Below are 14,953 nucleotides of genomic sequence, written 5' to 3' on the forward strand. Positions count from 1 at the left end.
CCATATCCTTTTCCACAATAAATACTGATGCAAAATATTCATTTAGTATCTCCCCCATTTTCTGTGGCTCCACATAAAGGCCGCCTTGCTGATCTTTGAAGAGCCCTATCCTCTCCCTAGTTACCCTTTTGTCCTTAATATATTTGTAAATACCCTTTGGATTCTCCTTAATTCTATTTGCCAAAGCAATCTCATGTACCCTTTTTGCCCTCCTGATTTCCCTCTTAAGTATACTCCTACTTCCTTTATACTCTTCTAAGGATTCACTCGATCTATTCTGTCTATACCTGACATATGTTTCCTTCTTTTTCTTAACCAAACCCTCAATTTCTTTAGTCATCCAGCATTCCCAATAGCTATCAGCCTTCCCTTTCACCCTAACAGGAATATACTTTCTCTGGATTCTTGTTATCTCATTTCTCAAGGCTTCCCATTTTACATCTTCCACAATTAAGCATTTTCTGATCTGTTTTTGGGAAAGAATTTGTTCAACTTTAAAGGTAGTAACTGGAGTCATTGACTATCAAGTAGCAAGCAATTTGGTCTGCCGTGCTTAAGAGAAATTCTTGAAAAAGCTATTGACTTAGATTGATTTCATAGCTTTATCCACACAGTAGATATTTAAATATACAAACAAAGTTCATATTCAAATCTCTTATAAAGGTTATTAATGAATTTGTTTCCATCATCTCTTCAGGAAGCGAATGTATTCCAGGTCATAATTCATGGCATTTAAAAACAACATTATTTCCAAGCTGCCTTGCCAGTCAATGTGGGCGGCATGGTGGCACAGTGGTTAGCACTGCTGCCTCACAGTGCCTGAGACCCGGGTTCAATTCCCGCCTCAGGCGACTGACTGTGTGGAGTTTGCACGTTCTCCCCGTGTCTGCGTGGGTTTCCTCCGGGTGCTCCAGTTTCCTCCCACAGTCCAAAAGATGTGCAGGGTCAGGTGAATTGGCCATGCTAAATTGCCCGTAGTGTTAGGTAAGGGGTAAATGTAGGGGTATGGGTGGGTTTCGCTTCGGCGGGTCGGTGTGGACTTGTTGGGCCGAAGGGCCTGTTTCTACACTGTAATGTAATCTAATCTAATCTAAAAAAAAAAATTATAAGCTGGTGATTGGATATTTCTGACAGGAAATGGTTTCTCTTTGGAACTCTCTTCTTCAAAAGTTGGTGGAACAGGTTGTGATTCTGCATTCACTTTGTTTGTTTGTGATATCCAGCATCTGCAGTATTTTGTTTTCATTAGATTGATCCTTGATTTAAAAAGAAAGGGTTAAACATTATCAAGAGTAGGTGGACATGTGGAATTATCAGATCAGCTGTTATCTTATTGAATGGAGAAGCAGACATGAGGGGATGACTGACCTACTGCTGCCACAACCCATATGTTTATATGTCCTGCATTTTAAATCTATATTAGCAAGTTTGAGAAGATTTGTGGCTCAGGTTGAGGTTCTGGATGTAGGAATATCCAGATGAGGAAAGACACCACTTCGACTGGGACAACACATCTATCCTAGGACAAGCCAAACTGAGACACACACGAGAATTCTTGGAAGCATGGCATTCCAACTGGAACTCTATCAACAAATACATTGACTTGGACCTGATTTACCACCCACTAAGAAAAAGAATAGGAAATGACATCACCACAGGAAATGACATCACCAACCCAAAGAAACCCAAACATATAAATAGAAAGCAGGAATCATCAGCAATGCTTCGTCCAGAGGCCCACTGAAATGTTACCTAGTAGAGTGACGAAACGTCTGAACATGAACCTTCCAGCTCAGCGAGCAAACCTACATCCTTAAATCTATGTATTTCATCATTGGTAAGGAAATCCAACTCTTTGATAGAGTTCAATACATTTAATTCTGTTACATGTCCTCTTCTCTGCTTTCAGGTAACAATCCCACATTCCCAAGTCACTGCACACAATTGTCCATCTGTCCTATTAGCATTCTAATAATCCTGCACATTTTCCAATATACCCTTTTCTCCTGAAAGTGTGGAGCCCAGAATTGTACACAATTTTCCAACTGAGGCCCACCCACTGACATATAAATGATTACTTTTAATTAATTTGTGGGACGTGGGTATCACTGCTTGGTCAGCATTTATTGTCTATACCTAATTACCATTGAAGGTCATGGTGAGCTGCTTTATTGAATTGTGGCAGTACATAAGATCATAAGTTATGGGAGCAGAAATTAGGCCATTTGATCCATCAATTCTGCTCCACCATTCAATCATGCCTGATAGGTTTTTCAATTCCATTTTCCCGCTTTCTCCACGTAACCTTTGATCCTTTTGGCAATCAAGAGCTTATATATCTCATTTTTAAATATACTCAATGACCTGGCCTCCATAGCCCTCTGTGGCAATGAATTCTATAGATTCACCATTGTCTGGCTGAAGAGGTTTCTCTTTATTTCCTTTCTGAAGAGTCTTCCTGTTACTCTAAGTCTGTGCCCTAAGTTCCTAGTTTCTCCTTCCAATAGAAACATCTTCCCAACATCTACACTGCCAGGCCATTCAATGTTCTGTATATTTCAATCAGATCCCCCTTCATCCTTCTAAACTCCATCAAGTATAGACCCAGAGTCCTCAAAAGATCCTCATATGTTAAGCTTTTCATTCCTGAGGCCATTCTCGTGAATCTTCTCTGAACATGCTCCAGGCCAGTACACCCGTCCTGAGATAAGGGGCCCAAAACTGCACACAATACTCCAAATATGGTCTGACTAGAGCCTTATAGAGCCTCAGAAGTACATCCCTGCTTTTATATTCAAGTCCTCTCAAAATAAATGCCAGCATTGCATTTGCTTTCCTAACTACTGACTCAACCTGCAAGTTTACCTTGAGAGAATCCTAGACTTGAACTCCCAAGTCTCTTTGTACTTCAGACTTCTGAATTTTCTCCCCATTTAGAAAATAGTTTATGCCTTGATTCTTCCTACCAAAGTGCATGACCTCACACTTTCCTACATTGTACTCCATCTGACACGTCTTCTCCCATTCTCTTAACCTGTCCAAACCCTTCTGTAGGTTGCCTCACAATGCTAATAGTGAGGGAATTCAGGGATTTTCACAGCAACAGTGAAGGAACACCGAAACACTTCCAAATCAGGATGGTGAGAAGTTTGAAGGGGACCTTGTAGGTGGTGGTGTCGTCATGTATCTGCTGTCCTTGTCCTTGTAGATGGAAGTGGTCATAGGTTTGGAAGATGCTGTCTAAGGATCTTTGGTGAATTTCCAAGTTGATCATTTGATGGTAAACACTGCTGCTACTGAGTATCAATGGTGGACGAAGTGAATGTTTCTGTGTGTGGAACCTATCAAGTGGGCTGTTTTGTCCTGGATGATGTCAAGCTTCTGGAGTGTTGTTGGAACCGTGCTTAACTAGATAAGTGGGAGTAGTTCATCACACCCCTGACTTGTGCCTTGTAAGTAGTGGACAGTCTTTGCGGAGTCAGGAGGTCAGTTACTTGCTGCAGTATTCTGAGCCTCTGACCTGCTCTTGTAGCCACTGTGTGTGTGTGTATGTGTGTTTTTTACATATATTGCAGTTGAGTTTCTAGTCAATGATAATGCCCCTGGACATTGATAGTGGGGGATTTAATGATGATAACACCATTAAATGTCAAGGGGTGGTTATTTTGTCTCTTTTTGGAGATGGATATTGTCTGGCATTTACATGGTGCAAAACTTTACTTTCCATTTGTTAGCCCAAACCTGGATATTGCCCAGGTGTTGTTGCATTCGAATATGGACTGCTTCAGTATCTGAGGAGTCACAAATGGTGCAGAACATTCTGTGAACATCGGTGAGCATCCCCACTTCTGACTTTATAATGGACAGAATGTCATTGATGAAGCAGCTGAAGATGGTTGGATCTAGGACTCTATCCTGAGCCACTCCTGAAGAAATATCCTGGAGCTGAGATGACTGAACTCCAACAATCACAACCATCTCCCTGTGTGCCAGATATCATTCAAAGCAAGGGACAATTTGCCCACTGATTCCAGTTTTACTAAGGCTCCTTAATGCCACACTTAGTCGAATGCAGCCTTGATGTAAAGGGCTTTCACTCTCACCTTTCCACTGAAATTCAAATCTTTTGTCCATGTGTGAACCAAGGCTGTAATGGGAGCAGGAGCTGAGTGGTCCTGGTGGAACCCAAAAAGTGCATCAGTGAGCAGGTTATTGCTCTGCAGGTGCTGCTTGATAGCACTGTTGATGAATACTTTTCATCACTTTATTGATGGTCAAGAGTAGACTGGGAAATTTTCCTGGACAGTTTTCTGTATCGTCAGGTAAATGCCTGTGCTATAGCTGTGCTGAAACAAGGTTTGGAGCACAAGTCTTCAATATTATTGCCGGAATGTGGCATAGCCTTTGCAGTTTCCAGTGCCTCCAACAGTTTCTTGATATCACATGGAGTGAATCAAATTGGCATCTTTGATGCTGGGGATCACTGGATGAAGTTTAGCCAAGTTCCTTGCTGACTCCTGTATGAAATCAAGAATTCTTCAGGACCTTTGCCATGAGATAGGGTTTGGAATTCAGGAGTCAAAACACATGATAGGTCAAATGATAAGAACATAAGAGGTACAGTTAGTAAATTTGCAGATGACACCAAAATTGGAGGTGTAGTGGACAGCGAAGAATGTTACCTCAGAGTACAACAGGATCTTGGTCAGATAGACCAGTAGTCTGACGAGTGCAGATGAAGTTTAATTTAGTTAAATGTGAGGTGCTGCATTTTGAAAAAGCAAGTCAGAGCAGGACTTCTACACTTAATGGTAAGATCCTAGAAAATGTTGCTGAACAAAGAGGCCTCGGAGTACAGGTTCAGAGTTCCTTGACAGTAGAATCGCAGGTAGATAGGATAGTGAAGAAGGCGTTGGTATGCTTTCCTTTACTGGTCAGAGTATTGAGTACAGGAGTTGGGATGGCATGTTGCAGCTGTATAGGATGTTGGTTTGGTCAGTTTTGGCAGATTGCATGCAATTCTGGTCTCCTTCCTATTGGAAGGATGTTGAGAAACTTGAAAGCGTTCATGAAAGATCTACAAGGGTGTTGCCAGGGTTGGAGGATTTGAGCTATAAGGAGAGACTCAATAAGATGGGTCTGTTTTCCCTGGAGTGTCAGAGGCTGAGGGGTGACCTTATAGAGGTTTATAAAATCATGAGGAGCATGGATAGGATAAACAGACAAGGTATTTTCCCTGGGTTGGGGAGTCCAGAACTAAAGGGCATAGGTTCAGGGTGAGAGGAGAATCATATAAAAGGGACCTAAGAGGCAACTTTTTCATGCAGAGGGTGGTGCATGTATGGAATGAGTTGCCAAGAAAGTGGTGGAAGCTAGTACAATTACAGCATTTAAAAGGCATCTGGGTGGGTATATGAATAGGAAGGGTTTAGAGGGATATGGGGCAAGTGCTGGCAAATGGACTAGACTAGGTTAGGACATCTGATCGGCATGGACGAGTTGGATTGAAGTGTCTGTTTCTGTACTGTATATCTCTATGACTCTATGATTCTATTAAGAATTAATAGGCAGGGAAACTCGAGGTGAGGGAGTTTAAAATAGATATCATTTGGATTAATTTTTGCTTAGGATATTGAAGGAAGACAGTTCTTTCTGCAATGTAAAAGTATTGAGTATTATCTACTTGACAGTCAATGACATTACCATTGTTGAGTCCTCGCAGTATTAACATCCTGAGAATTACCATTGACCAGAAACAGAACTGGACCAGCCATGAAAGTGCTGTAGCTATAAGAGATGCCAGAGGTTAAGAGCTCTTAAGCTCAGTAACTCACCTTCCATCTCCCCACGTGCCTGGGTGCATACAGCTTTGAATTCATTCACAAAACAGCATGTTTGAATGGGACAACATTCATTTTCTTCAACACTCACTCCCTTCATCACTGACACATGTTGGCAGCAGTTTGCACCCATTTACAAGGTGCACTAAAACAAGCTACTGAGGCTTCTTTGAGAGCCCCTGCAAAACCTATGACCTCTGTGGTGGAGAAGAACAAAGGCAGCAGACGCATAGGAGCACCACTCCTTGCAAGTATCCCCCCAAGTCACAACAACCTGACTTAGACCTTTATTGCCATTCCTTCTTTCTCACTGCCTCATTCACGTCGAGCTCTCTACCTAACAACACTGTGGGTACCCTTACACCAAATGGACAGCAGTAGTTCAAATGGCAGCCCTGCACCACTTCCTCAAGAGCAATTAGGAGTGTCCTGGCTTAGCCAATAACACCCACATCCCGTGACACTTTCAAAAGATACTCCCCAGACATCAGAGAAAGTAGAGTCTGAATCATAACAGGAAAATCAGTTCCCCATTAACCACACAATTTCTCCTCCATTTCAGCATTAGGTACTCTGTGGTTTTAATTCTCATGGATTTGCTGCTAATTATTAAACGTATCTTCTTTGAGTTGAATGCACCTGCAATCCAACGTAAAGATGTCTTCTACATGTGATTTGACTTTGACATCAACAACTTTACTGGGACCCAATTTGTCTCAAATTAGATGAAGTCTCCAAATGACAGAGAGGTGCAGCAACAACAACTTGCATTTGTATCATGTCTTTAAAGTCCTTTGGGGAAAAGTAAATTGAACAAAATGAAACATGAGCCATATAAGGAGATATACAACAGGTGAAAACAGCTCAATCAACTTTAAAGAAATGTCTTGGGGAGGAGGCAGAGAAATGGGAGGTTTGGGAATGAGAGAGGTTTTGAATTGCTGAATGTGGGACCCAGGCAACTGAAAGCTGTGCAGCCAACAATAAAATAATAAAAATAATTGGGGATTGAGAGCTAGTTTGGGAGCTTCGCCACCAGGAGGGAAGGGAATTCTGAACATATGTGTGAGTCAGTTCTCTGAAGATAAGTCAAATAAAAGCAAAATTTGCTGGAGAAATTCTGGCAGCATCGGTGGAGAGAGAAACAGAGTTAACGTTTGGAGTCCAGTGACTCTTTTTCCGAACTCAAAGAAGAAGGATGAGTGGACTTGAACAGTTAACTCTATTTTCTCTCCACCGATGCTGCCAGACCAGCTGAATCTCTCCAACAATCTTTGTGTTTGTTTCTTTCAGTGGTTTGCATTTCATCGTTCTTCAATTTATTCCCCTAATATGAGATTCATTATTCACCAGGAAATTCCTCAGAATGTTAATTATTCATCAGTGATGTAGGTCATGAACTGAGATGAAGCTTTCCACAGATGTTTAATCAAAATTCAAATAATACATGTTGGACCAGCTTTTAATAGAACATTCATTTGCAATTTGACATGAAAGCAATTTCTGCCAAGCCAAAAAAGTACAGATACTAAATGCCTGAATGCATGTTGAATATTCCCCATGCTTTGTTTTTATGCCTGTCATATTTATTTTGAGTAAGTTTTCTTAATGACTGCTCAGTAATCAGCAGGGCCAATTTTATGAGACATCTGTCCTTGGTACATCAGATCCTACAGTGGCTTTTACCTATACTGAAATTTAGCACAGTGACAGAGTGATTATAATTTGATTGAATGTCTGATGGAGTAAAATAAACTCTGAATTCATCCTTGCACATTCTACTCACAGTTCTTCCAGATGAAGCTCAAACAATTAACACAGCAATGATTGTACCTGAGACATAGATGCTTCATGACATTGCACCGAATGAACCTGAGATATAGCCATTTATTTGACATTGCATTACATTAAATTCAGCACATTTCAGTCATAGGCAGAAAGGCACTAATGAAAATAGCTCAGGACCCGCTTTGAACTGACACCACTCAATTAGTATCCACTTTGGTCTCACTGAACCTCATCTCATTCAATTACTGTCTATACTCGAGTAATAGTCGATCTCATCTAAAAGTCTGGATTAGAGTAGTGATGGAAAAGCACAGCAGGTCAGGCAGCATCCAAGGAGCAGGGAGCTGCCTGACCTGCTAAGCACCACTCTAATCCAGACTCGGGTTTCCAGCATCTGCAGTCCTTGTTTTTACCTAGCTGATCTCATGTAAAAGTCAGCCACCCTCCCCCCACCCCCAATTTTTGGCCAAAAAATCTGGAATTTTCCATATATCTCATGTAAAAGTCGACCCTAGGTCTTCATAGATAACAGGTCAACATTTGTGAGTCAAGGTATTATCCTGTACATAAATGTTACAATGACGAAATGAAGTTTTTTTTGTGCTATTATGTGGTTTGATTCCAATTCACACCAATTCAATACAAAAGAGTCAGGTGAGGGTTTGAAAGTTTTTCATCATTTTGTGTAAAAATGCCCTCCAGAAAAAAACAAAGAATATATAGCAATGTTTAAACTGAAAGGTATTGAAGTTGCAGAGAAGACAAATAACTTTGTAGCAGCAAAAGAATTTTGTGTTTCGGAGAAACCTTTGAGAGACTGGAGAAAGATATGGAACCAACTTTAGACAATGCCAAAACGAAAGTCTGCCAACAGAGATAAACCGAGCAAGTGGCCACAATTGAAAATAACAGTGAAAAATTCTCACCATGGAAAATGTGTTAGTCATGAAGCCATCTGAGTCCATGCGCAAAAAGAATCAAAGAAGGATGGAATTTCGGGTTTTAAGACGTGCTGGATGGGGCACAAGTTTCATGAGAAGTTTCATAAAACTTCTTAGTCCTTTGGCAGAGAACTCAGATTACACAAAAGCTGCCTGCTCAAACAGAAGATAAGATATTACAGTTTCACCAGTTTGTAATCAAAAATCAGCAGAAGGAAGGCTACAAGTTACCTTGCACTGGAAACATGGACGAAATGCTTATTACTCTAGACATACCAGAGAATCCAACTGTGAACCAAAAGGCAAAAAAAACAGTATTGGTGAGAACCACTGGCCATGAGAAAAGTAGGTTTGCTTTAGTTCTTTCTTGCATGGCTGATGGCACTAAGTTAAAATCAATGGCTGTTTTTAAGAGAAAAGCTTTGCCAAAGGAGAAATTTCAAAAGGAATTGTTGTCCATATACATCCACAAAGCTGGATGGGTGAAGGTGGGTGTAGAAAATGGATAAAGGAAGTTTGGAACTTACGACTTGGAGGACTACACAAGGAAAAGTTTGCTCGTCTGGAACAAGTTTAGATCACATCGAGTGAAGAACGTTATTGCTAACATCCGATCAAATAACAGCAGCGTAGCTGTAATTCCCTGCAGAATTCCAAGTGTTTTGCAACCAACAGATGTTGGTATTGATAAACCATTTAAGGATATGATGAGAATGAAGTGGAACAACTGGATGCATGATGGAGAAAAAAACATAACAAATGGAGGCAGTATGTGAGTTCCATCACTGCCATGGTCTGTGAATGGATCGTTAATTCATGAAAGGAAATAGAAGCTGACACTATTTTCAAACTATTCATGAAATGTGGAATTTCAAATGCATTGGACGGTACAGAAGACGATTATCTATGGATAACATAGATGAAGAAGAAGAAGTGGATGATGTGCTATGTCTAACTACAGGCAGTGAAGATGAAGAGGATCCATATGAAGATATCATTCTTCCTGATGATTATGAAGCTTTGTCCAGTGCTGAAGATATTGAACAGTGTGATTTTGCAGGAGTTGAATGAACTTTTGTTTAATTTAATGATGTTTAATTTAAGATGTAACATATACCAGTAATTGTGATTTAAAGCCATATTATACTTGTATTTCACTTTTTGCATATATAAATAGAAGCTTACCATTGTTTTTTTTGTTTCTGTTGTCTTTATCCTGTGATTACCATAATTTGTTGTGTTTTTTTTTTCTTTATTTGTTTAGAGATCAATTGGGCTTCTGCGAATGATATGGTATGAATTTTATCAGGCATGAATTTCAGCCCCTCAAAAGTAGGATCCATGTAATAGTTGACCCCATAAATTTAACCTTAAAAAGTAGTCTGAAAAATTGGACTGCTACTCGAGTATTATGTGGTACATTCTCTAGAAAATGCATGTCCTTGCAAATATATCCATTCTTGTGCTTCAATATGCTGTCATTTGTTAAAAGGATCTGAATTTTAGAATCTTATAGCACAGAAAGTGGCTATAGCCTTTTGTATTCTCTTGCGAGATGTGGATGTTGCTGGCTGACAGAATTTATTGCCTGTCCCCAGTTGCCCTTGAGAAGGTGGTTTTGAGATGCCTTCTTGAACCGCTGCAGTTCATGTGCTGTAGGTTGACATACAATGCCCTTAGGGAAGGAATTCCAGGATTTTGACCAGTGACAGTGAAGGAATAGTGATATATTTCCAAGTCAGGATGGGGAGTGGCTTGGAGAGGAACCTGCAAGTCGTGGTGTTCCCATGTCCTTCAGGGTGGAGGTTCTCGTGGATTTGGAAGTCCTGTCTAAGGAACATTGGTGAATTTCCACAGTGCATCTTATAGATAGTACACACTGCTGCTACCGAGCATTGGTGATGGAGGGAGTGGATGCTTGTGGATGCTGTGGCAGTCAAGTGGGCTTCTTTGTCCTGGATTGTGTCAAGCTTCTGAATGTTGTTGGAGCTGCACCCATCCAGGCAAGTGGGGAGTATTCCATCACACTCCCGACTGGTAGATTTTGGATGGTGGCCAGATTTTGGGGTAAGGAAGTGAGTTATTCACTGCAATATTCCTAGCCTCTGGCTGGTTGTCATTATATTTATACAGCAAGTCCAGGTCAGTTTCTGCTGAATCATAGCCACGAATGTTCATAGTGGGAGGATTCAATTATGATAACACCATTGAATGTCAAAGGATGGTGTTTAGATTGTCTTTAATTGGAGATGCCTTGCAATTGTGTGATGCGAATGTTACTTATTACTTGTCAGTCCAAGTCTGAGTATTATCCAGGTCTTGTTATATTTGAGCATAGACTACATCAGTATCTGAGGAGTCATGAATGGTGCTGAGCATTGTAATATCTTGGCAAACGTCCCCATTTCTGATCTTCTGATGGAAGAAAGATATTTTGCCAGTTCTTTTGCCCAATAAATCCACCTGAGACTTCTCGGCTTCTCTTATGAGGATTTCAAAATGTTAGGGTACTACACGAGAGATTTTAAATCCTCCTATTTTTGTTTTAAACTATCCCATGGGATTGATTTTGTGAATACACAATTAAATTACATACCACTTCATCGTCCTCGACCAGCACCATGTCATATGCACTAAGAGCACCACAGAAAATAATGCAGGTAACTCCTTCAAAACAGTGGATCCATTTCTTCCGCTCTGACCTCTGTCCACCAACATCGAACATTCTGAGGTTTGAGCAGAAATTAATACATTAGCTGCTTCACCGTTTTAAGAACCTAAGAAGGAATGTCACTTCATAATTGTTCCAGCTGCAGATACATTTCAATTCTCTGGCACTAACACCCTTCAACTTGATGAAAATGAATTGTTTTTAAAGTGTACATCTTGTACAGCTATGCAGACAATGAACCCCGTAGGCTTTCAAGATTCACACCATCCAAAAATATTTTATAAAGTGTAAATCTAACTTTGTGTTGAAATTAAATACACAGAGCAAGGAGAGTTATGCAAATAATTCTAATTTCTGAATTTTTTTACAAAATTCTGCAAATTTAGGAAGCCATAAGACATGAAACAATGAGCCACGGTAGAACGCTTACTCAATAAAGGTCTCAGTTGATTCATTGAGTCTGGGCAACATTGCTAGGTGGGCGTGGTACTACAACTCACAATTGTAATCACATTACAGGAGATGTAGGCTAAATTCTAAAACAATGCAGCTGTTTACCTGAAGTGCAGGTCCTGACAGGAAAACTGTTCTTCAATAATACCTGTGGTCTTAACTCTGGATCTCAAGACATCTTGCTCATTTGGAATGTAACCAGCAGCAGTGATTCTGTCCAGGTTATTCAAGTAGCTGACAGAGAGAACAGAATCACATTCCTATACAATCTCGATTCATAACTGCTCACTGTATAGTTAAAACCAAATGCCGTAATAATAATCAAATAAAGGCAAAATACAGCAGACGTTGGAAAACTGAAACAAACACAAACAACGTTGGAGAAACTCAACAGGTCTGGCAGCATGTACGGAGCGAAAACAGAGTTAATATTTCAAACTGGTATGACTTCTTCAGAGATGCTGTTAGGCCTGCTGAGACCCTATGTTTGCTCTAACAATACCACTCCTGATTCTGAAGGTGTAACAACTGGTGCAAAACCTGTTGAGAAATATCGTCATCTTCAAATGCGATGGGGACTCAGTGTGATAGATTTCTGCTGATTTCAGCACATCATGTCCTGTAAACTGGTGGGCATGGGATATAACTAACAGAAGAGTTGGTTGTATTGCCTTACTCTTCTACATCCTATGCTTTTATGTCACTTTTTCGTGAACGTTGACTGATGCTCAAAGGTCAACTGCATTGCAGTGTCAGTATTCTTATCCGGAATCAGAAATCTGAACTTCAGTGGCTGGAGCACCAGCTGTAGACTGACACTCCAGTATTGCAGTGAAGCAGTACAGCTGCCAGCACTGCCTTCTGGGTGAGAATTCAAGTGTTATTCCATCTTTACAGGTTGATGTAAAATATACCTAACAAGGGGTTGGTCGTTCTCCTAGCATTCCTGCTAATGTCTATCCCTCAACTAGCATCAGGAAAGAAAAAGATTATCTGACTATTTATCTCACATTGCTGTTTGTGGAACCATATTGTGAACAAATTCACTGCAATATTTTCCTGTATCAGAGCAGTTACGCTGTTCAGAAATACTTAAGTGGCTGTAAAGTGCTTTGGGACATCTTAAGGTTTATTTTAATTTACTTGTGGGAGATGGAGATTACTGGCTGGGCCAGCATTTATTGCCTGTCCCTTGTTGCCCTTGAGAAGGTGTGATGAGGTACCTACTTAAACGACTGAAGTCCACATGTTTCAGGTAAGCCCCACAATATCCTGATGGAGGGAATTCCAGGATTTTCACCCAGCGACAGCACAGGAACAGAGGAACAGGATGGTGAGTGGTTTGGAAAGGAACTTAGAGTTGGTGATGTTCCCATGCATCTGCAGCCCTTGTCCCTCTAAATGGAAGTAGTTGTGTGTTTGAAAGGTGCTGTCTAAAGACTTTCAGTGAATTTCTGCACTGTACCTTGTAGATTGTACACACTGCTGCTGAGTGTCAATGGTGGAGGGAGTGGATGTTTGTGCCAATCAAGCTGGCTGCTTTGTCCTGGATGATGTCAAGCTGCTGGAGTATTGCTGGAGCCGCCCACATTCAGACAAGTGGGAGTATTCTATCACACTTCTGACTTGTGCCCTATAGATGATGGACATACTTTAGGTTATGAAACGTAGTATGGAAATCAATGTTCTTTCTTGATGCACAATAACCTATTTTAATTCTCTGACAGAATGAATTTTCCCAAAGCACAGAAATGTAAAACACCTCCAGATTGGGAATTGAAACTAATTATCTTTTAAGTTAACATCATTCAAAAGTGATTATATTATTACTACCAGCACGTGAGTGAACTATTGTGAAAGAAAATTGTTAAAATTTAAAAAGGTGAACAATTAGAAGTAATTTAAAGGAAGTGATTAAACCTGAGCTCATTAGAGTAGATACATTATCCTCTAGTGAGTTATATCATCGCAAGAGGATGATTCCAGATATGAGATATAGGGGAGAGCATGATTAGTTGAACCAAGATCAGGAGGATACTTCAATGTAAAAACAAAAATGTTTTTAAAGTTAAGAGGAACATTGACAAAATTAATCTAAATTTGTAACTATGTTGAATGTTTCCAAAACCATGTGACGTATATTAAAATAAGAAAGTAAGAATTAGATACAGCAGTCAAAAAGAATGTTTTCAAAGAAGAAAGTAGTTGTAAACTCAGTTTCCAGGAAGTCAATTGAAGGAGATAGTTTTAATTATGTTCATGAATAATCAGATATATTGAAGAATCAGAAGGGATTGAAAGATTGAAGGAGGTGGCTAATACCACTCTTTAATGAAAAAGGGCCTGGTGCTTTTGTGCTGAATATCATTTTCCAGATCATGAAGTAAATGTATTCGTCAAACTTCTCAAAGGCAATTAGAGCTGGGCAATAATTGAAGCTTAACCAGTGATGTCCACATCTCATGAGCGAGCAATAAAAACTTATGATTCCACAGTTAAATGTAATAACAGGTGCTAAAAACAAAGGGAATCATTCCACTTAAGAAAAGATCTTATAACTTTAAGACATAAATTTGAGAGAAAAGGTTAAATTCACAAGAAAAAGGCACATTGCGTACAATAACACTAACTGGCAGTCTATTTCCTACTCTGACGTGAGAACATCCTCAATACTGTTACAGTGTAAAAAGGAAACCACATGGGTTCCGACTATGAAAAGATGTTTACACAACTCATGCTTAATTAAACCTTATGTACTTACAGCATCGTCCCTTGGGTGCTATGCATTTGGGTTCACTTGCTTAAGTAAGCAACGCCTAAGTGCACATTACAGCTAACCACTATTAGGAGAGGTGTTGCACTTCACACATTCAGCTGTGCTACTATCAAAAGTCATTATGATCAGTGACCTGATCCTGCCACTATGGAATAAAAAACTTAGTCTGAAAAGAATTTCCAAAACAATGCCAATCAACTTTCAAAAGCTGATTGGAGGCAGATGTTCGCAGGTAAAGGGACGGCTGGAAAATGGGAAGCCTTCAGAAATGAGATAACAAGAATCTAGGGAAAGTATATTCCTGTCAGGGTGAAAGGGAAGGCTGGTAACTAGAGGGAATGCTGGATGACTAAAGAAATTGAGGGTTTGGTTAAGAAAAAGAAGGAAGCATATGTCAGGAATAGACAGGACAGATCGAGCGAATCCTTAGAAGAGTATAAAGTAAGTAGGAGTATACATAAGAGGGAAATCAGGAGGGCAAAAC

At 40.1% G+C, this 14,953-nt stretch overlaps 1 protein-coding gene across 2 annotated transcripts in view; it reads right to left on the reverse strand.

Moving 5' to 3' along the window:
* LOC122563057 (guanine nucleotide-binding protein G(t) subunit alpha-2) overlaps nucleotides 1-14,953 on the reverse strand; it is a 61,035-nt gene that overhangs the window by 6,775 nt on the left and 39,307 nt on the right. For both annotated transcript variants that reach the window (XM_043716408.1, XM_043716409.1), the window contains exons 5-6: nucleotides 11,799-11,927; nucleotides 11,166-11,295 (exon numbers count right to left, since the gene is read on the reverse strand). In XM_043716408.1, the coding sequence (XP_043572343.1) occupies nucleotides 11,166-11,295; nucleotides 11,799-11,927 (259 nt within the window). The remainder of the gene's footprint in view (nucleotides 1-11,165; nucleotides 11,296-11,798; nucleotides 11,928-14,953) is intronic.

Source organism: Chiloscyllium plagiosum, chromosome 26, assembly GCF_004010195.1.
Source record: "Chiloscyllium plagiosum isolate BGI_BamShark_2017 chromosome 26, ASM401019v2, whole genome shotgun sequence".
NCBI classification, from domain to species: Eukaryota; Metazoa; Chordata; class Chondrichthyes; order Orectolobiformes; family Hemiscylliidae; genus Chiloscyllium; species Chiloscyllium plagiosum.